Below are 27,681 nucleotides of genomic sequence, written 5' to 3' on the forward strand. Positions count from 1 at the left end.
AGAGAAGAGAAGAGAAGAGAAGAGAAGAGAAGAGAAGAGAAGAGAAGAGAAGAGAAAAGAGAAGAGAAGAGAGCAGTGTCCCCACATGAATGTGATCCTCTCAAAACCTGGCAAGTAGCGGCCTGGGCTGAGGAGCTGCAGAGGCTGCAAGGGGCAATATCAAAGTGGCTCCTAAGTCATCCAAAGGTTCTTCCCCAGCAATGTTGCCTTATTATTTTGGAGCAAATGCATCACAAACATATGGATTTGATTGTATCTCCCCACCCCCATCTTCCTCTCCTCATGCCAGAAAAACACATACAGATTTCGAAATGAAAAGGAAAAAAAAACAAAAGAATGGCCAGGGACCAAAATACGTAGTATGGTTTTAAGCAAGCTTGGAACATGCTAGGGATATAATTGTTGCTGGTCAACAAATCCAAACAGCAGTGGCACCCAGCTCTGTCATTAACGTTGACAGCCAGGAAAGGAAGTGCAGTTAGGTGGGAGCAGATGTGGTCTGCCAGAGGGGACTAGAAATAAATGGCCCCCAAATCTCTGACACTTAGATGGGTAAGGTGACACATCATTTCAAGACCAATGCGTAAGGGTGAGTCCACTTCTGTCCTCAGACTTTATCAAAGGTTTGGTGTCCAGCTGGTCCCCATCTCCACTGGAATTGGAATAAAATGGCTTCCATTTGAGCGGAGGGAACACAATTCAGACATCAAAAGGAATGACCAGTGCTAATGCACTCTTAGAACAGAGCATATTCATTGCATGCCTATAAATCCATCTGTTTACAAATATTTATTAAATGCCTACCCTAATAAGGGTTGCACTTTGTGTCAGACACAAAGCAGATGATTTCTAAATATTATAACCAGTCCTCACAACAGAGGACTATAAGAACAGGTATTATTAACTATAAGAACTATAGTTCTTATATATAAGAACTATTAGAACAGGTTATTATTAACCCTATTTTATAGATGAGAACTGAAACATTGAGAAGTTAAATGAGTTTCCCAAGATCATCAAGCTAGGAAATGGTGGAACGAGGATCAAACTCAAGTTTATCCAACTCTGTTTTTTTCCCTATTTTCTTGGATTTCAGCTAAGTGCTGAATTCTTTGTGCCCTCTCCACAAAAACTAGCACAATCTTTTATGCCAAACAGATGTTGAATATTGAATAAATAAGTACAAATGATAGGTTGTAACACCAATGTGCTTATACCATATTTCATCAATTTAAATGTTCACCTTTAAGTATTACATAAAATAAATGTATATCTTACAATCAGCAGACTCTTGGAATCAATGAAAAATGATCATCTCAAACTAAGACCAGTTCAACATGAAAGTGTAATGAACAATAATGTGACAGTGCGTGTTAAGTGCCAAATAAAGTATGTGTCATAGTCCAGACAGAACAGTCCAAAAACAGTGGCATCAATTTTAGATGTAAAGGCCAAAAAAAAAAAAAAAAGAGAGAGAGAGAGAGAGAGAAGAGAAAAAAAGAAAGTCCCAAAGAACCTCGATGAGGGTGGGGAATGGTGATTTGAAGCATCTCTCCTAGAAGAGTATGTTTCTTAAAACTGGGGACCTCCAATCAGAGAAAGACATGTATCATATGACCTCGCTGATATGAGGAATTTTTTAACCTCAGGAAACAAACTGAGGGTTGCTGGAGTGGTGGGGGGTGGGAGGGATAGGGTGGCTGGGTGATAGACATTGGGGAGGGTATGTGCTATGGTGAGCACTGTGAATTGTTCAAGACGGTTGTAGCACAGATCTGTACTTCTGAAACAAATAATGCAATATATGTTAAGAAAAAAAAGAAGAAGATAGCAGGAGGGGAAGAATGAAGGGGAGTAAGTCGGAGGGGGAGACGAACCATGAGAGATGATGGACTCTGAAAAACAAACTGAGGTTTCTAGAGGGGAGGGGTTGGTGGGATGGGTTAGCCTGGTGATGGGTATTAAAGAGGGCACGTTCTGCATGGAGCACTGGGTGTTATGCACAAACAATGAATCATGGAACACCACATCAAAAACTAATGATGTAATGTATGGTGATTAACATAACAATACAAAAATTTTTTAAAAAATGGAGACCTCAACTGATCTTTTTTTGTTCCCCAAATTCTCAGTTCTGCATTATGTAGGAAAGATACTTCCCCTCTGAAGTATCAAAAAGTAAAGGAAAGCACAACCCATCCAACATTTCCAGTGATTCCTGCCAGAGGCAGAGAGTTGGATCAGATGACCTCTGGAGAACCCTCCTAGATCCAGGATTCTGTATCTAAAATGGGAAACCTGACTGGTTGCTCACCTGATCAACTACAGAAACTTACTGTGCGTTGACATATAGGATCAAGAACTCACTCAACAGTATTTTGCTTACTCCTTTCTCTCTAACCAAGCTTCTTTCTGCCATTTCCCCATTTTTGATCACTCCCCTCTCCCCAAATACACATACCCACACACACAGGCATTTAAAGGTAAATTAATCTCCCTTCTCTATTCTCAATTTAAATAATCTAGAAGTCTACTTTCTTCAGGAAATACTATATGGTGTTAGGGAATACAAACAGAGAATGATCTCACACTAAGCAGAGCCTTTAATAAGAGTATCTCTATACTTTCTCCTTCAAAATGCTGTTCCAAGATGTAAAGTAACCAAAAAACAATTCCAGCTTGCTGAAAGTAATGGGTAAAAATCTGATGAGGAGCAGGACATTCACAGGGTCTCAAAGACTGTCTTCACAAATTTCTTATTAATTACAGAGGAAAACCAGCAACCACACAGTGGAGGAATCTCCACTATGCAGACAACACCATAATCCAGTGATCAAAGCTAACATCGCCATAAAAGGGACACACAGACAGCATAAGCCTCCTGTTGTGATGTATTGAAAAGGACACACATCACTTATGTAGGATTCCTACTATAAAACCATATAATCTGGATCCAGTCATGAGGAAACATCAGACTAACCCAAACTGAGAGACCTTCAACAAAATGATCCTTTATTCTTCAAAAATATCAGTCATGAAAGACTAAGAAAGGATTACAAATTAAAAGAGACTAAAGAGGTATACCAACCCTAAACTGTAACACAAGATATTATTGGGACCGCTGAAATTCCAATATGGATTCTCGAACAGATAATGATATAACAGCAGTGTTAAATTTCCTGGTTTTGAAAATTACACTGTGAGAAAAAATCCTTGTTTTTGGAAAACACACACTCAGGTATTTAGGGATAAAGAGGCACGATGTCTGCCACATTCTCCTAAATGGTTCAATAATCATAATATATTCACATATGTGGAGAGCGAGCACGCGAGAGAGAAAGAGAGGGAGGGGAATGACAGAGCATATGCAGCAAAATGTGAACCACCAAGGAATCTCAGTCCCGACAATAAGGGAGTCCTTTGTATTTTGCAGTTTTCCTGGAAGTTTGAAATTACTTGAAAATCAAAAGTAAAAAATAAATGAAACCAATTTCTCCTCGTTTCCCAGGCGTCACTTAGCCCAGGCCCTGGTATCTAAGTAGCAATGTTTTTTTTTTTCTTTGGCTCCACAAGCCATCACAGAAGAAGAAAATGGAGAAACACCCAGCAGCACCGCTTGTTTCTCAACATGAGCAGCCTTTCCTTTGATTTCAGGAGACACTACAAGTGAACAAGTGATCGCTGAAAGTAATTATCTGAGCATAAAACAATTAGTACGACAACCACAGAGAGAAAGTTAATAGCCATTTATGTGACTGTTCACTTGTAAACATGCTAGCAGGGAAACTCGGCCAACGCCACTCTCTGCCCTCAGGAATTACGAGTCTTAAATCAAAGTTACAAGGCAGGGCAGGCAGTAGGGGCGGTCCACATTTTGAGGGAGGCTCCAAAAACAAGCATAAAGATGTTCCTGGAAGCGGTTCTGGACGGGGAAAAGGAAACCTTGATCACTTCTCGAGGTCCTGGAATAGCTTGCAAGGGAAGGGGAACGGGCGTGTTTTCCTGGACATCTTTAAAAGAAGGGGAGACCGTCTAGGAAAATGTTACGATGTGTAGAATTTACTTCAAGATATGTCATCATATAAAGTGTGAGAGGATGTGTCTTACTTGACTGAACCTCTGATGCAGGTGCCAGCCAAGACAGCCCAGGTGTTCAGCTGACGCTCTATTCAGAAAGTCCGGGCTCACAGGTGGCATCTCTGTCTGGCTTATCTCTGTCGACAAGCACAGCCTGGTTAATTAGCATAGAGTGTCAGAAAAGGATTTTCACGGGTGAAAATAATTGACTAGCATAACGAATGCTAGAGAAGGGCTCTTATTTGGTGAAATTAGAGGTGTTTAAATAACGTGGACGGGCTCGACCTATTTCAGACATACCCATATCCTTGCTTATAAATATCCAAGGAGGGGCGCCTGGGTGGCTCAGTCGTTAAGTGTCTGCCTTTGGCTCAGGTCATGATCCCAGGGTCCTGGGATCAAGTCCCAAATCGGGCTCCCTCCTCGAAAGGAAGCCTTCTTCTCCCTCTCCCCCTCCCCCTGCTGTGTTCCTGGTCTCGCTATCTCTGTCTCTGTCAAATAAATAAATAAAATCTTTTAAAAATAAATCAATAAAAATAAATATCCAAGGAGGCCTGTACCCCTTGTCCTAGGGATGATGCCTCAGGCTAAACCCCGAAATGGCCCCACGTCTGAGTCTCTGGATTCTATTTCCCTAAGTCTCTGGATTCTATTTCCCTGAGGGTTTTGCCTGGAGTGAATCTTTCATGCATGGAGATGGTCAGAGAATACAAAAGAACAATGAGTTGGGACATTTTGAACACGTCCTATGAACTATTATTTTTCACACTTGCTAATAAATGTCACTTACTACAAAACCTCAGAGGCTATTGAAAAGAATGGCGCATGGCTGAATTGGCCTAGGTCAGAGTGCAACAGGTGGATGAGGTGTGGTCCTACATAAACACAGGGACAGAGGCATGAGGGCCTTTTTGTTAATGATCTCTACCTTAATGCCACTGCGGTCTGAGGATATATGCCATATGACCTCAATTCCTAAAAATCATAGCAACTTGTTTTAGGGGCTAGAATATGGTCTAGCTCAGTAAGTGGCCCTTGTGCACATGAAAAGAATGTAAGAATGTGTTTGCTGCAGTTTGGGGGCAGTGTTCTAGGAATATCAGTTAGGATCATTGCATTCACAATGTTGTTCAAATCTACTATATCCTGTTGTGTAAGACTGTTGAATCACAGACATGTACCTTTGAAACAAATAATACATTATATGTTAAAAAAAGAAGAAGAAGAAGAAGATAGCTGAAAGGGAAGAATGAAAGGGGGGAAATCGGAGGGGGAGACGAACCATGAGAGACTATGGACTCTGAGAAACAAACTGAGGGTTCTAGAGGGGAGGAGGGTGGGGGGATGGGTTAGCCTGGTGATGGGTATTAAAGAGGGCACATACTGAATGGAGCACTGGGTGTTATACGCAAACAATGAATCATGGAATGCTACATCAAAAACTAATGATGTATGGTGACTGATATAACATAATAAAAAAATTAAATTTAACTTAAAAATCTACTATATCCTTAATGGATCGGCTACTTGTTCTGTCAACTACTGAGAGAGTTGAAATCCCCAGATATCATTGTGGCTTTGTCTATTTCCCCTTTCTGTTTTATTAATTCGTGTTCCATGTGTTTTGTCAGGTACACACAATCATAAATAGGATTGTTGCAGCTTCTTAAGGAGTTGGCTCCTTTATCAATACAAATATTATCCATATCTCTGATAATATTCCTTACTCTAAAGTCTATTTTGTCTGATAATGGATGTAGCCACTTCAGCTTCCCTTTGCTTAGTGTTTATTTGCCATGTCTCTTTTCAACCTTGTACCTTAAACCTATCTGTGCCTTTATATTTGAAGTATGTTTGTAGTAGGCACCATGTAGTAGTTACATATTGGCTTTTTTTATCCAATCTCGCAATCTCTACCTCCTAACTTTGATGTTTAGGCCATTGTTACATATTGGCTTTTTTTTATCCAATCTCACAATCTCTACCTCCTAACTTTGATGTTTAGGCCATTTATATTTGATGTAATTAGCAATATGCTTGGATTAAAGTATGCCATCTCGCTATTTTATTTTGTACTTGTTCAGAGCAACAATAGGGCTAACCTCGTTCTTTCAGGGATTACCTGCCTGCTGTCTGACATCTGGAAACAGTTATGACATAAATTTTAACTAGGTTTATAGTAGTTTATGGCAGAAAAGCTAGTCCTAGAGCAGGCACTCCAACATGGCCAAATGTGGAAGTAGGGAATCTGTGCTCAAAAGGTTTCTCAGGTGATTCTGGTGTGCTGCTAGAATTGGGTATCTCTGCTTTAATTCAAGGGTCACACTTTATATGGGTAGGATAAAGGCACATAGCAGAAATGTGAGCTGCTGGGTATAAGACAGTAGGGAATGCTGGGAGGGGTGGAGAACCAGAGAACATAGGTTCCAACTGAAAATATTCACATGTAATTTTTTTTTTAAAGATTTTATTTATTCGAAAAAGAGAAAGACAGCGAGGGAGGGAACACAAGCAGGGGGAGTGGGAGAGGGAGAAGCAGACTCCCCACGGAGCAGGGAGCCCGATGGCGGGGCTCCATCCCAGGACCCTGGGATCATGACCTGAGCTGAAGGCAGACGCTTAACGACTGAGCCACCCAGGCGCACATGTAATGTTTTTAAAACATCTTTTGAACCAAATATTTTGAAGTGTCTCCTGGCTGAAATCTTCCCCGGGCCACCAATTTGCAACATCTGTAACTCTTCTTTAATGCCATATACTTCTTAAAATGAAATGCCCAGATTTGAGCACCAGCTTCTATGGAGGACTGACAGCTCAAGGTCAGTGACACCATAATTATTCCCCATCCATACCCCATGAGTTCATTAGTTCAGTTAAGAAAAGTTCATGTTTGAAAACAAACAGAGCTCATGTTTAGCTGGTCAACTCACGACTGCACCCCCATCTCGCTCACACCAATGCCTGCTACATCAGGTTTTTGGTCCTGCACTGTATTTACATCCTGACTTTACATTTATCACTAGTAGATTTCACCTTGTTGGTTTGGGATCAGGGTTCTTCTTGCAAAGGACATTTTGAATCTTGACTCTGTTATCTTTCTAGGTAACTACTTTTTCCAGATGTGTGCCAATGGAAAATCTGGTAAGTATGCCTCCCATTCTCAAGGACCCATGTGACTAGGCATGACACAACCCCCTTGACTGATGTTGGCCAACCAGTGCTACCTCTGTTCTTCATAACCTCTACTCACAGAAGAACAGAGAACAGAGGAAAGGAAGCACAAGTAAAATGGCTCTTAGAAAATGTCTTGGCAAAACTCTAGGGTGATGGTAAATTTGCAATCTGCATGTGGGTTTTGTATAAATGTTCCCATGAATACTCCTGCAGCTCATTTCCACAGGTAGCAGGTAATGCTGGAAATGGAGAAGCTAGGGCCACCACAGAGCAAGACTGTGGGGTCACTATTCCCATCTGGCTTCCACTCAGCAGCCCCAGCTCTGTTGTGAATTAGCTGACTGGCCTTGGGATGCTGAGCTGTCTTTCCCAAGCTTCCAGTTACTCCTGTGAGGTATCCCTCTCCAAGAAGTTTTGCCCTTTCTCCCACCCTGGCACCTACCCTCTCTCCCACCAGAGACTCACCTATGCTCCATTTCCACAAAGCCTGGCATTGCCCTGGCTGTGACAGACAGACAGACTTCCAAGAAAAGTAGTTAGGGGGACTTTATCCTTCAAATAACATTCTTCAGTCTGATCTTACCAGCTTCCTATTCAAGATCCTTCCACATCACTTGGGCTAAGTATTCCATGCTGGCTTTATGATCTGATGCCTGCCTACCTTTCCTGCCTGACATCCCTCCCCACCACACGTATACTCTTCATTCCAGCCACACGCAGCTCCCTGTAAACCCCTGAACAACTATGCTTTTTCATCACTGCACGCCTTAGTTCATGCTGTCCTCCCTGCCTGGAATGCCCACCCCCCTCCTCCCCACCCATCTTAAATCATGATGCCAAACTCAGCTGAGTCATGCATCTTCCAGGCCTCCTCTGATTCAGGAGCCCTCCAAATCCCACTGCACATATTCTGTCTGAGCATTCATCACGAATCCTTAGGTATTAGCTGACTCATCTTTTCCCGAAGTTGACTATAAGCTCCTCGAAGGCCAAGATTTTTCATTACCACAGCCCAGACAGTTCCTGCCACAGTATAGATGTTAGAAACATGGAGTGTTTTGAATGATGAGGCAATCATTAATGAGCAAGTCCCAACACATGGGTCAGCTGCCTACCTCCCCCACAGGAGGGGCCAGGCCTGTAAGCTCAGCCCGTGTCACAGCATCCTGAGCTCAGACTCAGGTTCTTGGGACTCTGTGTCACAGCTGTAATCTAAATGTCTGACATCCCAGTGTGACTCTGCAAGCCATTCACTCAATTCTCCACCCTCTGTCTAAATCCTCTCCCTGGGCGCCTGACTGGCTCAGTTGGTTAGGCGACTGCCTTCGGCTCAGGTCATGATCCTGGAGTCCGGGATCGAGTCCTGAATCAGACCCCCTGCTCAGCAGGGAGTCTGCTTCTCCCTTGGACCCTCCCCCCTCTCGTGCTCTCTCTCTATCTCATTCTCTCTCTCAAATGAATAAATAAAATCTTTAAAAAATTTTTTTAAATAAACAAATAAATAAATAAATCCTCTCCCTGAGCAGACAAGTTAAATGGAAGAAACCTCTCCCCTCTCCATTCACAACTGCCTCACAACCAAGGAGAAGCCACACTCCCAGATGTGCTGCCCAAGAGAGGTGCTCTGGTGCCTGGAATCTAAGAAGTCAGGGAAGCCTCTGGAAAAACATCAGTTGGAAAATCCATCCCCAGCTAGGCCTCTCCAGGCCTCTCTCCTGCCGAGTTTGCTCACTGTTTGAAGTCGACAACCCACTAGTTGTTTACGTTCCTAAGCCTGAGTTCGGGGCATCTGCAATTTAATTTGAGCCATGGATAGAAAGGACTGTTCTCTGTTAGAGTTGAAAGAGCATAAGCAAACTTCTAGACCAAACTCTGTGTGGCATTCCCCAGCACCACCCAAACCCTGAGCCTATGCATGCCTCTATCACTTTCCAAAATCACCTCTGGCAGGCCGAGATGGGGGGGTCACTTGTCCTTAAGTCTGGAAGATGACACTAGGGGTGAATGGGTACATAACAGCTGGGATGGACTGGTAAGGAAAGTAGGTGGAAGAAGAAAGAATAAAGCCTGATGGTTACTGGAGGAGGGAGAAGGAGAAACTTCAAGGGGGGACCAGAGAGGTTTAGAGGGTGATACCCGCTAAAGCTGAAGATCACTAACTCAAGCCCTGGGAGGGAGTGGGAAGGACTCAGGAGAGCTGTGCTGAGCCCTGAAACCCCATGCCCAGAAGTCAGGCTCCAAATAAATTGTAAAGAGAGTTGGCCAGGCATACCCACCCCTTTTCTCCACCCAGGAAAAGAAGAAAGAAAAGTAGGGCAAGGGTCCTTCAAAATCACTCCCACAGAATCTGTCAGCTTCTACCACCACCATTCTTCTTGAAGATACTTCCTGAAAATATCTTCACCTACCTAAACATGTCAACAGCCTCCTGCCCGTGCCTAGACGTCTGAGGATTAAAAGCCAACACCAAGGGAGGGTATAATGGACAGCAAAGAGAATCCTGGTCAGGGGATTGGGCATGTGCCCACTCCTTCACCACCAGGAGCCCACTTCGCATCTCATCTACCCTCACCGGTGACTCACTGGTCCTGCCTTGTGGCTCACTGGAGATTACTGTCACCTTTCACAGAGTATTGCTGTGCCTCTCTGCCCCATGTCACATTCATCACTCATCATCTCCCTATAGAAAACACACCATTGTTTTATGTTACTCGATGTACACACAGGCAGGTCAGAGCCCCAGTTACCATGGAGAGCAAAGCCCTGAAGGGCAGCGTCCCATGGCCACAAGGCGGAGAGCCTTCCACTCCTCTTCACACTCACACATGTGCACACACACGCACACAATTCCCATGCACCAACCCCACTAGAACAACTCAAAGCCATTTGGAGCAGCAGTCCCCAGGTTGGGCCTCTGGGCTTTCCCAGAGAGTCAGCCAGCCCCCATGCCAGGTCTCCTGCCATGCAGCTGCCATCCACTCTCTAGGCCAGCAGCCCCTGAGATGCCACAGACTTTTCCACTCGTCCAAGCTTCTTAAGCATCTCTGATATACACCATGTGTCCCAACAGGAAAACACACACTCATCATCTCCACAAAATGCTCCAGATGTGATCAAAGCTAGAGAGGCAAAAGAAAACAGAGATGGGGGTGTTCGGGAAAGAGGAGAGGGAGAGAGAAATCCAGGGGTGTGGTGGCAGGGGTGCCCTGGGTGGTGGTGAGTCCGATGGATGGAGTTTAGAACTGGGATCCAGATTCCCAGGCTCCAATCCCTACTTCAACCTGCCTCCTTGTGAGACCTGGGGTCCTGCCCCCAGACCAGTTTCAGGCTTGAGATTGGAAAGTTGGTGCTGGGAGCGATGCTATAGATCACCTGGCCCAACCCCCCTACTGTTAGGTGAGGAAGGCGGCAGGTAAGTCAACCTAGAGCATCATCCACCACCTCTAACCCCACACACCCTTCCACCTCACAGCTCACCACTGTCCGTATTAAATGTCAGCAGGTTACAGCAGCACAGATTCTTTAGCTAAAAGGCTTCTGACACGATACCTCTGTCCCTCTGCCCCATTAAATCTGTTAGAGGATTTGGGTTCCTTTTTTATAAAGTGAGGGGATGGCTTTCAAGGACCCCCCTAAATCTGAAATTCCTAAGTCCCCATGATCTTCAGCAATACCCCCTTAAGGAACAAGAATTGTTTTATTCTAAAAGATCCTTCCTTATCCCATCTAACATCTGACCACATTGGTCCACTATCCCCCACCGTCACCTCAGGGCCCCTTTCAGGAAGCAGCCCCTGTGTCTCACCAACATCTTCCTCCCTCAGAGTGTAGCAAAACAGTTAATAATGGGCTCTAAAGTTGTACTGCTTGAGACCTGGAGCAAGTGACTTAACCACTCTGTGTTGCAATGTCCTGTTCTTGACAATGGGGACGATGATTGTGCCCACTTCACAGGGTTACCGTGAAAATTCAAGCAGATCATGCATACAAAGGGCATGGTGAAATGGGTGCATGGTGAGAGTGGTGTCTGATGCTGTTAGTAACGGTCATCACCATGTCTACTGAGACATCTGCCACTGGGGCACAGGGACATTACGACCTAGTGAAATCTGTGGGTTAGTTAGGATGTGGAGGGAGAGAACAGAAAAAAGACTCTGAGCTCAGCGTCATACCACCCAGAACATCCAGCATGTTCTCTCGGGAGGACAGGAGATATCCAGGAGCAGAAGCCGCTCTTCTTCCCACATACCCCCTCCCCCACCCCCACCCCTCCATCCTGTCGGGCACAAAACAAGCAATCCCTTCCTTGGGCCCCACAAGGAAGAAGTTCAAGTCCTTTAAAAGTAAAAGCCAACCAGATCATGTCAGTGCTGCCCACACAAGTACACCCACGCAAGCCAAGCCCTTCAAGGATGTGCTCTTTCCTTTAGGACAAAGTCCAAAACCCTCAACCGGCCTACAGGATCCTCTAGGTCCTGATACCTGCTTCACTCCAGCCTGGTCCCCTGTCACTCCCCTCACTGCAGACCTAATGCCCCTACATCCCAGGCACCCTCTCCCAACAGTGGGGCAGTATACACAGTGGTGAAGAGAACCGACTCTGGAGCCAGACTTACAAGTCCAAATCTTACCGCTTCCTTACTAGCTGTGAACCTGGGTCACTTAACAATCTTTTTGTGTTTCAATATCTCATCTGTAAAATGACTATAATAGTATCTATCTCAAAAGGTTGTTGTAAGCTAGCAAATGCAAAAGAGCTTAAGCTGTGCCTACCACACAGGAAGTACCAAGTAATATTAGCTATTGTCATTAGTCCACTCACCTTTGTCTGGCTTATCTTTGGTTTCATTCATGTATCAAATCTGAGTTCAAAGTAACTTCCTTAGGGAGTCCTTCTCCAACTACGTTGGATTATCCTATGTTTTTATTCCCATTATAGTCCATGCTCCTCTACCATAAACCATGTCACACTTAAAATTAACTATGCATTATCTGTGTTCCCTGCTAGATCACAAGCTCCAGGAGATCAAACTAGCATGGACCACAGGTCCAGATATTCCTGGGACAGTCCTGGTTTACACTTGTCTCAGTGTGGTAGGTTAGATTGGTGTTCAACAAATATGAACTTCTCTTTCCTTATGTAAGGGTATACTTTCCAGCAACATGGATTTGTGCTTGGCCATGTGACTTCTTTGGCCAAAGAGGTACTGTTTGTTTCCATTGCTTTGCTTGTGCTCTTGTTATTCACCATGACAGGAACATGCCCCAGGTAGCTTCTGATCTAAGGAGAACACCTGAACACAGTCTGGAGCCTGGAGCCAAGCCAAGCCCAGACAACCCTCAGACCAAAAAGAGCTTTTCCACTCAACCTACAGACACATGAGCAAGACAAATAAATGACTGCTGTTGTAAGCTACTGACTTTGGGGTAGTTTGTTATGCAATGTTCTTGTGACAATAGCTGACTAGTACACTCAGCATAACTATTAATAGCGTTCACCTTCACACTCAAAAATGTTCCAGGTTAGATGATAAATTATCTGGTCACCCAAAGTCAGCCCATATCTATCTTTTTATCACTTTAACTCCAGTGCCCAAAACAGTGCCTGGCACAGAGAAGGTGCTCAATGAATATTCTGGGTAAAACTGAACTGAATTACATGGTCTCAAATCTCTCTCCCAAAACATGAAGTCTTCTTCCCAACTCCATGGTTAGATGTTAAACCTTCAGAGAAGGGCTAATATATCCAAAGGGAGATACGGTCTCACAGGATTTGACAGAAAGATGTTAAGCCTTCAGAGAAGGGCTAATATTCCAAAGGAAGATATGATCTCACAGGATCTGAAAAAGAGGGGCAACAGACCATGGAGTAAGCATGGAGAATGACCAAAATGAAAGGAAAGGAACCCCAGCAAGAGGAATCTACATCCGGTTCGTCACGTGGGACTTCCAGGGGGCAGAGAGTACCTGTGAGTGGGGCAAAGAGACACTCTTGGTATGGTTCTTCTCTCTACTGAGCAACTTACCTTCCTGACTAAAGGTTGAGGACTGGACAGAGTATCAACCTAAAGAAATACCGCCATCTTGTTACTGATAACAGCTGGGAACCAGCCATTGTCCTTACCCTCATCCAGGCTAAAATGCACAAATAAAAAGCTGAAAATCCCAGTCCTCCAAACCCCCGTCTCTCTTGTGTTCAGCTGAATATGGATTCTATGAAAGAAACCAACGAGGTCAAGCCAACAGCCCTGAGGCCTGTGCCCTCAAAGAGGATTTTCCTGAGTCCCAGTCCATTGAGACTGGGTGACCCAGGCTAAGTGCCACATCTTCCACAGCCTGAGTCAACCACTGTGCCAGGGGCAGACAGCCATCCTTGGCAATTAGCCAACTACCCATATCTCTGAATGCCTTGAGATAATCCCAAAGGTACTGGAGGACAGCCATCTCCCAGGCAGGGATCTTGAAGCTTTTTGTTTTGTTTTGTTTTGTTTTGTTTTGTTTTTGTTTCTTGCTTATGTCTGTGACTTCCAGACCCACAAAATGCTGTGGTTTTCCGTTTCTAAAACAGAGGCATGTCCCTCTGCAAAAAGCATGGGTGTGCCGGGCTAATTAAATTTAGCTATCTTGTGGTTGTTGTTCTAACGTGTGATCCGCCAATGTTATTCAATGTGTTAAGACGTTTTCTGTTTATGTTGGTTACATACCCATGTGGTGTGGGTGGAGAACATCACTTGAGGGAATATCATTAGCAGGGACTGGGAGCTCAAGGGTTCCAGAGCCACGCAGTGAGACCGTGGCTCCCGGGATCAAACAGTTGGGCTGTGTCCATGGTAACTTACCCATATGCTAGTCCCCTCCCTCTTTCTAAGACAAGATCAGTCCCCTCAGATCTACCTGAAGTCCTTAACTCCCACAGACAGGCTTACACCTGCCACAGCCAGCCTAGAGGTTTTGTGGAGGAGAACAGATTCTCCTCTCTCTGTCAGGGAGAGAGATAGCACCAGGTCCAAAGGGGCTGAGTGACTTGCCCCAAGCTTCCCAGAAGAGTAGGTGAGAAACTGTCTGCTCTCGCCTCACAGGTCGGAGCACACAGGTCCCCAAGCCATTGTAAGCTGTTTTGCCACCTGCCTAAATTCCAGAGAAACCACCTGACAGTTGGTTCTCCCCTGTTGTGATCCCTTTGTCTGGGCTCTCTTCCCTCACTGTCTCAAATATCTCCAACCACGGCCCGTAGCCCTGTACTTTCTTCTCAGCCCTTCCTCAGCCCTAGCCATTCTTGAGTCTCTCCCAGTCAGCCTCTCCTGACCAGGAATGCCTTCATCTGAGTCCTATAAATCTCCCGACCATATTTCCTTCCTCCTTCAAATCTCTGCTTTCTACTCCAAACTCACCTGTCCCATAAGTTGTTCTTTCTCTCACAAACCACACTACCCCTTCGAAACCTTCTACCACTGGGGCCTAGCACATCTACATACCGCTGTGTGTGTCAGCTCCCCCCTGGGCGCTCCTTACAGCTCGTGACCTCCATCAGCAGCGTTCTACTGTGAGCACCTTGGGTCCCACCATGACACTTCGAGCTTCCTGCTCCCCTGCCCCCTTCTTTTAGCTTTGACACCAACTCCAGGACAAAGCTCTTCATCCAGTAAATCCTTGATATAAAGACCCATTCTCATGTTGTTAATAGACTCTGAGCTCTGTTTTAAGAAAAATCTCTGAGAGTCTGAGTTTCTTGGGACCTGACGGTGTCATACTTACTCTGGTCCCATCTCTGAGGCCCCCTAAGCTTCAGAAACACCATTTCACTCTCACTGGGAAACCAAAAGAAGACATTCCCACGACAAAGGCAGAACCCTCCACAAAATCCCACACTGAACGGGAGCCAGACTCCGGGATGGGCCGCGGAAAAGTCTCACCTGGTACATGGTGCCAACCTGCTGGGCTGTCTGGTTGCAAAAGCTGCAACAGAGACCCAGGCACACAGTGGCGTCGTGCAGGGAGCCAATCAGTTACCAAAAGCAAGAAGTGACAGCTGACGACCCAACAACATGAAGAAGTCAGAACAAAAAGACTATAAAAAATAGAATTGAGAAATCAAAAACATGGCATTCTCTGCTAATAGAGGCACAAACCATCCTATCCAGCTCAACAAGCTGAGAGGGGCCCATCATTCCTGCTATGCACAGGGAATCCTCCTAGCAACAACTCCATTGTGAGGCATGGGTTGACTACGGTCAGTGAGCTCCACTCACCAGCAGCCCACACCGGTTTTCCCTCAGAGATTAACACCAGGGAGCTGGAAACCCAGCTCGCTTGACATCCAGACGGATGAAGCACTGTGTCACCTTCAGCCCTATGCTACAAGGGAAAAAACATCATTTCTGGAATCGGGCAGGCCTGGTTTGATCCTGGATGGACTGGCTCGGTGGCTTGGGGAAGCTCCTTATCTCACTGAGCTCAGTATCCTCATCTGTAAAATGCAGGCAAGAATACCCACTTAGATTTATCCCTGGGCTGCAAGGTTGGTTCAACATCCGCAAATCAATCAACGTGATACAGTACATTAACAAAAGAAAGAACAAGAATCATATGATCCTCTCAATAGAGGCAGAAAAAGCATTTGACAAAGTACAGCATCCTTTCTTGATCAAAACTCTTCAGAGTATAGGGATAGAGGGTACATACCTCAACATCATAAAAGCCATCTATGAAAAACCCACAGCGAATATCATTCTCAATGGGGAAAAGCTGAGAGCTTTTCCCCTAAAGTCGGGAACGCGGCAGGGATGTCCACTCTCACCACTGCTATTCTACATAGTATTAGAAGTCCTAGCCACAGCAATCAGACAACAAAAAGAAATCAAAGGCATCCAAATCGGCAAAGAGGAAGTCAAACTCTCACTCTTTGCAGATGATATGATACTGTATGTGGAAAACCCAAAAGACTCCACCCCAAAACTGCTAGAACTCATACAGGAATTCAGTCAAGTGGCAGGATATAAAATCAATGCACAGAAATCAGTGGCATTCCTATACACCAACAACAAGACAGAAGAGAGACAAATCAAGGAGTCGATCCCATTTACAATTGCACCCAAAACCATAAGATACCTAGGAATAAATTTAACCAAAGAGGCAAAGGATCTGTACTCAGAAAACTATAAAATACTCATGAAAGAAACTGAAGAAGACACAAAGAAATGGAAAAACATTCCATGCTCATGGATTGGAAGAACAAACATTGTGAAGATGTCAGTGCTACCTAGAGCAATCTACACATTCAATGCAATCCCCATCAAAATACCATCCACTTTTTTCAAAGAAATGGAACAAATAATCCTAACATTTGTATGGAACCAGAAGAGACCCCGAATAGCCAGAGGAATGTTGAAAAAGAAAAGCAAAGCTGGCGGCATCACAATTCCGGACTTCCAGCTCTATTACAAAGCTGTCATCATCAAGACAGTATGGTACTGGCACAGAAACAGACACATAGATCAATGAAACAGAATCGAGAGCCCAGAAATGGACCCTCAACTCTATGGTCAACTCATCTTTGACAAAGCAGGAAAGAATGTCCAATGGCAAAAAGACAGTCTCTTCAACAAATGGTGTTGGGAAAATTGGACAGCCACATGCAGAAGAATGAAACTGGACCATTTCCTTACACCACACACAAAAATAGACTCCAAATGGTTGAAAGACCTAAATGTGAGACAGGAGTCCATCAAAATCCTAAAGGAGAACACAGGCAGCAACCTCTTCGACCTCAGCCGCAGCAACTTCTTCCTAGAAACATCGCCAAAGGCAAGGGAAGCAAGGGCAAAAATGAACTGTTGGGATTTCATCAAGATAAAAAGCTTTTGCACAGCAAAAGAAACAGTCCACAAAACCAAAAGACAACCGACAGAATGGGAGAAAATATTGGCAAATGACATATCAGATAAAGGGCTAGTATCCAAAATCTATAAAGAACTTATCAAACTCAACACCCCAAAGAACAAATAATCCAATCATGAAATGGGCAGCAGACATGAACAGACATTTTTCCAAAGAAGACATCCAAATGGCCAACAGACACATGAAAAAGTGCTCAACATCGCTCGGCATCAGGGAAATCCAAATCAAAACCTCAATGAGATACCACCTCACACCCGTCAGAATGGCTAAAATTAACAAGTCAGGGAACGACAGATGTTGGCGGGGATGTGGAGAAAGGGGAACCCTCCTACACTGTTGGTGGGAATGCAAGCTGGTGCAACCCCTCTGGAAAACAGTATGGAGGTTCCTCAAACAGTTGAAAATAGAGCTACCATACGATCCAGCCATTGCATTACTGGGTATTTACCACAAAGATACAAATGTAGGGATCCGAGGGGGTACGTGCACCCCAATGTTTATAGCAGCAATGTCCACAATAGCCAAACTGTGGAAAGAGCCAAGATGTCCATCGACAGATGAATGGATAAAGAAGAGGTGGTATATATACACAATGGAATATTATGCAGCCATCAAAAGGAATGAGATCTTGCCATTTGCAACGACGTGGATGGAACTGGAGGGGGTTATGCTGAGTGAAATAAGTCCATCAGAGAAAGACATGTATCATATGACCTCACTGATATGAGGAATTCTTAATCTCAGGAAACAAACTGAGGGTTGCTGGAGTGGTGGGGGGTGGGAGGGATGGGGTGGCTGGGTGATAGACATTGGGCAGGGTATGTGCTATGGTGAGCGCTGTGAATTGTGCAAGACTGTTGAATCACAGATCTGTACTTCTGAAACAAATAATGCAACATATGTTAAGAAAAAAGAAAAAGAAGAAGATAGCAGGAGGGGAAGAATGAAGGGGAGTAAGTCGGAGGGGGAGACAAACCATGAGAGACGATGGACTCTGAAAAACAAACTGAGGGTTCTAGAGGGGAGGAGGGTGGGGGGATGGGTTAGCCTGGTGATGGGTATTAAAGAGGGCACATTCTGCGTGGAGCACTCGGTGTTATGCACAAACAATGAATCATGGAACACTACATCAAAAACTAATGATGTAATGTATGGTGATTAACATAATAAAAAAAATTGCGAGTTCAAAAAAAAAAAAAAGGAATACCCACTTAGCAAGGTCACTGGGAGACACAGAGTTCACACACACAAAGTGCACAGTTATGATGCACTGATTTCCAATAAAAAAATAGTCTTATGATTATACAGTATTTGTCAAAACTCGTGAGCTGAAGAACTCTATTGAATCCTGCTGGCTTAGAGAATATTACTGTTTTCTTCTAGGGAACAGATAAATAATACCTTTACTTAACCAAACCTATGTCCATAACCACAGTATTTGTGCAATACTTTATCACAGTCCACAAAATAATATCGTGGGCCACGTGGGACAGGTGTTATAGTCCCTCTTTCATAGCCAAGGAAACTGAGGTTCAGAAGAGAACAGCTTGTCCAGACATTACATCAACTGGAAACAAAGCTGGAGCTAAAACTGAGTTCTTTTCATTCTTAATCCACTGCTCCTAGCCTACAGGAACGTCCCTAAGCCTGTGCCTCAGGACTTAAACATGTGCACTCTCTATCCATCCTCTAATTTCATAAGTGGCAACCTTACTCCTTCTCCATTTTCTTCCTGGATAGGGGGCTCTTATTTGTTTAAGTCTGTCTTCAGATCATCCTCTCCAAATCTTTGATCACATTACTTTTCCTTCCCCAAAATATTTCCAGCCTGGCTGGGAGTTTTTTCTTTAGGCATGATAACCTGAGTTAGACACATGTGAGGCTCTGCCATGATTCGTAAGTGATGTGATCCTAAAATGTTTCCTGGCAATTTCCAGGGTCTTTGGGTGCCGTAACATATCACATGGAGGTTTCTAGAAACAGTTACGGTCACCCCTAATAATCTTTGCCTGAGGCATAGCCGATTCCCCTGATCCCATCACCATAGATGACTAGTTTGGGGGTCAATTTCCCCTCATGATCTTTTCCATATGCTGTTTTTTATAGCCTCACAGTTACTTTTTGTAAGTTTCTCCATCAGTTTGTCCCTTCATTTCCCAGAAAAGCCTCGTGGTCATCTACAGCCTTAGAGATTTGACTCTGAACTTAAGCTCCTTCAGAATGGGGCCATGCTTAATTAATTTCCATATTCCCAGTACCCGTGTCTGACATATGGTCAATGCAAAACGTGTTGGTTCAACAACCCCAGATGAGGTGTGCAGAGGGACCCCGCTCTGAGCTCCCCAGGCCAGTGAGTCCTGAAGAGAAGCATCATGAGGATGAAGAGCGCTGTGTCACATGACGACAAGCAGAAAGGCCCGGGAGTGGATTATGTAGAAGAAGAAAAAAAAAAAAAGCTCAGGTATAGGAGAACTGTTAGGGACACAAGAACTTTTTTCCATTATTTAAAGGACTGAGCTTCAGGGAGCTGACCTGGAATCAAAAGGCAGGAAATAGGTAAAGTTCCTGCTCTGGCTCCCTGACCTCATGGCTAGAAACATCCAGCAGAGAAACAAGCTTCCCCTGAGGCAAGGCGCTCTCTACTACGAGAAAAATGAAGCAGAAGATAGGCATTTGCTAGACGAACATGATGCTGTGAGAGAAAGTCTCCATCCCTTCATTCCAGGCCCAGGCCCTGAGGCAGCCGACCCAGAAGCACGTTCCATCTCTGGGCCACTATGGTTCGATCGCAGCGGTTCCAGGTAACTGAGAGTTTATTGCTCACGAGGGCGAAAGGGACATGGAATATATAGCTTGCCATATATTTTTAGAATAATAGCAGCCTCTCTTCCTCCCTGGGAAGTTGGACATAAGAGAGTCAAGGAGGCAATGAGCTGTGAGCCAAACAGCCTGCTCCTTCCCCAGTTCTGCCCATGGAAATCTGGGCGGCCATGGGGAACATGTGTGTGTATAGCCTCCTGGTGCTGGGGATCCATCGTCTGTACCATATGGCTGATACTACAGCCGAAAGATGAAGAGTTTGATCCGAAACGGGAGCCACCATCCATGGAAGGCTGTTCTGAGATTTGAGAGGCCACCCTCATACGACCAAGCCAGCCTCTGGGCACAGCCTTGGACCGGGAGTGGAGAGCACTTTGTCCCAACTCCTTGTAGGCCATAGGCCACGGGCTTTCCCTCTGGGAGGGTGCGTGCTGAAGGTCAGTGGCACTCGGTTGGGGAAACAAGAGCCTTATCACAGCTAGATTTAATAAACAGCCTGACTTATTTCCTGATCTGTAAAATGGGCCAGAACACAACAGCACAGAACGTTACCATCCTTGTTTCGGCCCTGCCACAACCGGCTACGGGACTGCTGTTCTGTGTCTACCGTGACCCCCTCACCCCCAAAGGAAAAGAAAAACATTCTTCAGGCCCACAAGGTACTATTTCTTTCCAGCCTGCAAAATGTTTCCCAGCTAAATCCAGTACTTCAAATGTTGGGACCCATGCAAAGACCAAGGTGCTAGCCCCACACTTCAACTCTCCTTGGTCTCCCCCCCCCTTGGATCTAGCCTTGCCTCCTTCCAACCCTGGATTCTCTACTAACTCACAGGGCAGAACGAGGGGCATGGGCCAGATTGGCATGGAATCTACACAGGTGAGGCTTCCAAGTCAACTTTTTGACGTAACCACTTGCAATCAACAGTCGTGAAGGATCTAGATTTGGGTCAGTGGGATTTCTGGCCATCAATATCCGGCTAAAAATAAATCCATACACAGGGCAGCCCAGACTGGCCATGAAGACACATTTAGGTCCTTTAACCTCAGCCCTTCAGAAAGGAACATTTCTAATTCAAGCGCCACCTCTTCCAGGAAGCCTTCCCTTATTCTGCTAATAGCAATTACTCTTCATCTGTTGTTCTGCAGTATTATGTTTGTACTTATGTTCTAATCCTTATAAGCCCCCACATCATCCTGCCTTGCACATGCCTACCTCCCTATATAACTGCTAGATCTTCGGGGCACAAACTCCCCCTTATTCATCACTGTACCTCCCCACGCTGCCTAGCACAGAGACTGCTCCCTGTAAGCATCAGCAAATGCTTACTGCGCTGGATTGAACTGCCTTTATAAATCCCAGAGAAGGATCAAGGAGGAGGCAGCAGGGCTCAGGAAATAATTAATCATGGGTTGATCAACATTTTTTCCTCTCCATTCCCTCCCCCAAACCAGCTGCGGCCAGTCCTTCCTGAGCCTGGCCTGCCGAGAAGCCTCCTAAGAAAGAATGTGGCTTCCTCTGTCTTCCTTCTGGAGGGATTTGGATGGGTCACATTTCAGGAGGGTAGAAGTGGGGCCCAGAGACCAAGAGGGATGAATCAAATCACACAGCCTTCTAGTGGCTGTCCTGGAGAACCCTGGCAAGGACAAGGACCTCTGCCTTGCATAGGAGGAGGGAAAGGCAACTCCCATGATGCCAGGACTTCAGTCAGACTCCCCACAGGCGGGGCTGGAGAGAGCTGGGATTCTATGATGACAGAGAGGTGTACGTAGCAAGTCAGGGCACAGGGCTGCGTGTCTCACCACAGATGAGGCCCAAAGGCTCCTGAGGTGGTATGACCCCGTAGAAATCACTCTCGAGTCACTGTGGAAGTGTTCGTATCTGAAGGTTTCAAGCCAGGACATTGCTAAGAGAATCCCGGAGCTGCCACATGGATGGATTTCGTGTCCAGGGCCTGATTTTTAGGGAGCCTCACTCGCAAAGTGGGCATTCCTGAGAGGGGTGGGAATGAGGGAGAGCCAATCAATCACTCCTCTCCAGACCGTAACCCTGATTCCGTACAGCGAATGCTAGGCTGCCTGTGCATCATCCCCTTGGTGAATTCCCCAGAGCCAATGGGCTGCCATCGTGCTAAGCTTAGGAGACTTCTGGACCCCTCTTTTCCTCACACCATCCTACGCAGGCAGTGGCCAGGGCTGAAAATAAAATTTTTGTAGATCAGTTTCAATATAGTTAGGAGCTCAGTCAGACTCAGCTTAAAGCTTATTGCTTTGTCTCATCCATAGCAAAACCTTCCAGCTAAGAAAATCAGCCTGTGAGCAGACATTAATTTTAGTGAAAAGACAAGTCACGGCCCTGACTAATAGTGGATCACACCTGTACAAATCCAAAAGGCCCCCAGGCTCCCCAGACAATAAAGGCTGTTTCCCTCCTGGGATGTTGGGGAGTTAACCCAGAGCAGTGCAGACAAAAATCTACTTTTCTGGCTGCGAGGACCCTCTTATGGCTCCTAAGGGACCAGAAGAGTCATTTCCTTCCAGCAAAGGCATCATTTCAGCCATTGTCTTAGTCACAAGCTGTGTTTCTGCCAGGGCACAAGCACTGCTGGCATCAAGTTCCCAGAGAGAGCTACTGTGAGTGGCGTCCCTGCTGGATGCATCCCTGGGGAACTTTCCAGGCAACGCTCATACACACACACACACACACACACACACACACACACACACACACACACACACACACTTACAGTCAGCTCAGGCCTACAGGCCCCACCCGAGCTTTCTAGAGCAAAGCTATCATCCAGGGTTGGAGAGCCCTGTTGGGCTGGGAGACACCCATCAGCAGTCTCACAGTGCAGCCTGCTGGGCATGAATGAAGGTGCAGCAGCAGGAGACAGGGGTGAGGGGTGCAGGGAAGGGTATCTTGCCTCCCCTCTGTCCACTTTCAACACCTGAGAAAGGAGCCTCAAACCCCAAACTGCCAGTCTAGGCTTGAAGGCCTATGGAAGGGGAAAGACAGTCTTGGGGCTTTCAAAATGCAAACAGTTCTACCCCCACTGAGTTCTCAACTGCTCAATGCTTTAGAATGTTCCAAATGGCTGGCATAAGGGAGGAGCACTGGGGATCCACAGGAGGACCAGAAGCTCCATGCTGAAAATAAGGAGCTGAGTGTCCAAGGAAATAGGTAGGAATACCTCTTGTAAGCTTTGTACAAATTATCATTCCTAACTTATATAAGATTCCCCTGCTTCTGCCAATCTTTTTCAGTACCGACATATGGGTAAAATTTCTACGCGAGGCACAAAGAGGGTACACCTCACATTAGCAAGTAGCAATGGAACAGCACTGATAGTGTGGGGGCCAGTGACGGCTCAGGGCAGGCAGCCACAGGTGGGGGGAGGGGGGGCTCTGCAGGCCAGGTGGGTCCCGACAGGTGGTGGCAGGAAAGATGGAGAAGCAGCTGGAGAGAAAGGGCACTGAAAAGCACCCACAGGACCTGGTGCCAGAGGGGACAGTGGGAAGTGAGAAAAAGGGCAGCCGACAAAGAGGAGGAAAGAGGTGGCTTTGACAGAATCAGAGTGAGCTCGGCCATTTGGAGGGCAATGTAACGTGAGTTTCAGGTGGCACCTGCTGAGTGTGGGTAGCCATTCCCCACACCCTGCACCCTCTTTTCTCTTCATGAACCCTCCAGCAACCTGCTCTTGCTTACCTGTCTCTGCTTACCCACCTATTACTCTGCTTGCCCCTCATTCTCTGGCCCTTCCCTCTCTTCCCACTACTGTCACTTTCTCCTTCCAGCAGCTCCTTGAGGTCAAGAGAGTTTCTTATACCACTGGGTAGACAACAGCCCCCCAGGGCCCCCACATACACACTACCCAGTGTCCCCTTCCCTTCCCCTCCAGCCAGCCTCCAAGAGAGGCCTGAGGCTCCAGCCTTCCTCCCTCCCAGCCAAACCAGCCAAGCCGCTGGCCTCGCCCAGGGGCTGTGGGAGCTCCCTGAGCCATCTGATGTGTGAGGAGCAGTGGACAGCCTCCAACTCTGCAGCACACCATGCCCCGTCTAGACAGATTTGAGCTCTGTGTCCTCAGGAACCACCGGGCCCCAGAGCGGGGCTCTGCTCCAAAGGCAATTCTTCCCCTGCAGGTGAGGCTGCTTTGGTGGCCAAAACTGAGTGCACAATGGAGCCATTTCCCACTTAGCTGGTGGCCAGTCACCTAAAGCCTCTGGGGAAAAGACAAAGCTCTCTGGTAGGGAGAATTCTTATTTTTTAATATTTTTAATAAAAATGAACGAGTAGTTGGAGAAAACAGGCGACAGAGTGGGAGGCCACTTGGGATGCAGAGAGAAAGATCAAAGCCCACCAAGCATGGAGGAAACAGCCTTGGTGTGGCCCAGAGAACAGTCTAGGTGGCCCATGCTCCATACAAGGCAGCCTGGGAATGGGAGGCGCGGGGTGAGAAAGCCTCAGCCACAGGCACCCCGTGGCCCTGCTCCACGACCCCAGCACTACAGTTAATGGTCTTCAGCTGGAACAAACACCTGCTGTCAAGAGATGTCCAACCAAGCTCCCAGTTCCCTGGGAGGGCCCTCATATCTCTGTGTGGGTGGCGAACCTACCCAAATCGCAGCCCCCAGGCTGCTCTCTTCTTCCAAGAAGAAGCTGGAGTTCCTCCCCCTGGATACAATCCTTCTGGCAGCTGCCCCTCTCACAGTCCCAGCCCCGGGCAATTAGCCAGGGACACTCTCTGTGTTTACCGGCTGACTAATTAGCTCATTCGAAGAGCCACAAGTGACTGTGTGGCAGTGAGGCCATTATGTCAGTCATGGGGCCCAAAGTCCCCATCTTCCCCAAACGAGTATGTGCTACCAAATTTCCTCCCAGATCCCTCAGTTCAGCTTCCCATTTTCTTTTCCCAATTTATGATAACTAGGATCCTGAAGACCACAGAGAGAACGTGGCTTGCCCGAAGAAGCAACAGCCCATAGAGGTGGGCCCCGTCTCCACTCTCAGCCCAGTGCTTTCCCACCTCACAGTGTCGCCTCCCAACATTCCAGCTGGGTAAAAAGCTGGGCTCAACGAACCCACTGAGCTGCTAGAGCCCTCAACCCACTTTAGGCTAGTCAGACCTACAGCATTCTAGTAAGTTCTCTCAAAGGACTTTCACCAGTGTTCGGTAGAAGCTAGGGAAACTCCCAAGGTACCAGGACATCATTTGAGGGGCACCACTGAAGGGAGAGATTCCAAGACCCTGTCTCTTCTCCCTTCCTGCCATAAAAAGTTGACATGCCCTCTCAGACCAGCCAGCTTATTCCTCATGCGATTTGCCAGGTCTTCCCTTCTCTTGGTCAACACAGTGGCTACTTTGGCAGAACCTAAGGATCTGCTTTACCCCATCCTTCTCCAGGACAAATCTGAAGGGACAATAGATGAGTGATAACTGCATTCACACACACACACACACACACACACACACACACACACCACACAGTAGAGCAGGCAGGGAAAGAGAGACCATAGTGCTGAAGACCTCAAGACGGAAGTCATGGTGTATCCATTACATTATCTGCTGCCCCACACAGACCCCATCCCCCTCCCTGTCCCTGAGCTGCTTCCCCATGCATCAGAATAGAGCAGGACAATCATAGCTCAGAAAAGCAGGTCCCTCTGCTTGGCCAACAGACAGCCAGGGGTTAAGAGGGTTGACGGGTATCTTTCAGAATCTGCAGCTCTAGGGCCCTCCCAAGAGTGCCGCTCATGTCTTACCTGATGAGGTCGATAGGTTGAAACTTATAAAACACTCCATAGCGTGCCCATTCTTGATACAGCAGCTAAAAAAGAAGAGGGGAAACAGATTAGGGGTGGAGGGGGCAACCATTCACCTTTTGTTTTGTTCACCTTAGCAAGTCAGAATTGTATCCCCCACAACTACCCTAGTAAGTCAGAACGGAATCCCCAAAGCCCAGCTTCTAGGAAAATTCGTACAAGACATCCACAAGGAAGGTTTCCAAAGATGGGAGGCTATAGAGGCTGACTTCCCTTCCCCACGTAATAAAGGTGATGACCTTCATCACACTCCAGGCCAGTGCCTACTGCACCTGGCAATCATAATCCCACCTTCTTCACTCCCTTGCTTTGCTTAGTCCAGCAAAATGAGCCTGGTGTCCCTTCATTCACTCATTAAACAAGTGTTTACTGAGCATCTACTATGTGTCAGATGCTGGACACAGCTGTAAACCAAAGTCATTGCTGCCATAGAGCTTACGCCCTGATGTGTGGAGACAGAAACACGTCAACATCCAAGATTTATAAATGTCATGTGGAAAGCTAAATCAAGGCAAGGCAGTAGAACACGAAGGACAGGGGAGTGGGGGAGGGTGCTATTTCAGACAGATGGCAATGGAAGGCCTCTCTGAGGTGACATCCGCGCTGAGACCTGAAGGAAGGGAGGGAGTGCACCCAGCAAAAGAACACTCTTCCTGTGCAAATGCCCTGAGGAAAGTGCATGTGGTATGTCCTGGGGAAAACAGGGAAGCCGTGTGGCTGGGGCAGCATGAGCATGAGGTGAATAATCGGAGATAACATCAGAAGGTACTGAGGTGGCAGATCACTTGGAGGCTTGCAGGCCACGCTAAAATCTTTGCACTCTGAAGGAAGCCAGGGGGAGATGATCCGGATGGACTGCAGATTGCTCACGCCAGCCCCCGTGTGGGGAAGAGGCGGAGGGCTAGCACAGGAGCAGGGGTCTCTGTAGCGGTCCAGGGCAGATGGAGGCGGCCTTCACCACGGAGGCGGTGGGGGGAGTAAGGAGAAGTGGGTGGTTCCACTTATGTTTTAAAGGTCGCGTAGGATTTGGTGTTGGATTGGATGTGGGGTGGGATGGAGAACCTGTCCTGAGGCGCTCACTAAATGGTGACTCTATGTGCCGTGGAAGAGCAGGTGGGCAAGGACAGAACCAGGAGTTCACTTTGGGATGCGCTAATCTGAGGTGCCCTGGAGGCATCCCCGTGGGGCTACTGGCGTCCGGATTTCAAAGGAGCGTCCACCTCCTAAATTTACAAAGAAGATGTGAATTTGGGAGGTGTCTAACAGGAGACGATTTATAAGGTCATTAAGCTCTGGATGCAACCACCGAGGGAGAGGAAGTAGGTAAAGAAGAGGTGTGCCAGTGGGGCCCTGGTGCGGTGACCTTCAGAGACCAAGGAGATGATGAGCAGCAAAGGAGGTAGAAGAGCAGCGAGCGATGGAGAGGGCTAGAAATGTGTGGTGTCCCCGAAGCTCAGGGACAATTGGTTTCAAAAAGAAGAAACTGCCCAGCTGTGGCAAACACTGCTCATGGGTCAGGTCAGGTGAGAATGGAGAAGTGACCTCCAGATTCAGTGACTTTAAGGTCACTCGTGACCTTGACAAGAGTGGTTTCCGTGGCAGTGTGGGGGCAACACCTTAGTGGAACACTGAGGGAGGAAATGATGCACCCACATCAAGGCGTGCCATTTTGTGATGTCTGAACAGCAATTTTAGCAGAGCGATAGCATGTGGACAAAACCTAGGTGTTGTCACTCCTGGGGCAAACCGCGTTTCAGTTTCAAACACTTGGCCGGCCAGCTTCACAGATTATCTGCAAGTAAATGAAGTAATTAGACATCCTCTAGATATCCACGCTGAAGAGATATTAGCATGTAGTCAAATCATATGTCTAGACTTGACAAGTTTGCCAG

General features: G+C 46.5%; 1 protein-coding gene across 1 annotated transcript in view; it reads right to left on the reverse strand.

Moving 5' to 3' along the window:
- Positions 1 to 27,681, reverse strand: part of ANO2 (anoctamin 2) — a 379,342-nt gene that overhangs the window by 222,949 nt on the left and 128,712 nt on the right. The window contains exon 10 of the mRNA XM_073888754.1: positions 25,730 to 25,794. Coding sequence (XP_073744855.1) covers positions 25,730 to 25,794 — 65 coding nt within the window. The remainder of the gene's footprint in view (positions 1 to 25,729; positions 25,795 to 27,681) is intronic.

This window comes from Callorhinus ursinus, unplaced genomic scaffold (assembly GCF_003265705.2).
Source record: "Callorhinus ursinus isolate GAN/ISIS: 27379988/994484 unplaced genomic scaffold, GSC_fseal_2.0 scaffold94, whole genome shotgun sequence".
Lineage (NCBI taxonomy): Eukaryota > Metazoa > Chordata > Mammalia > Carnivora > Otariidae > Callorhinus > Callorhinus ursinus.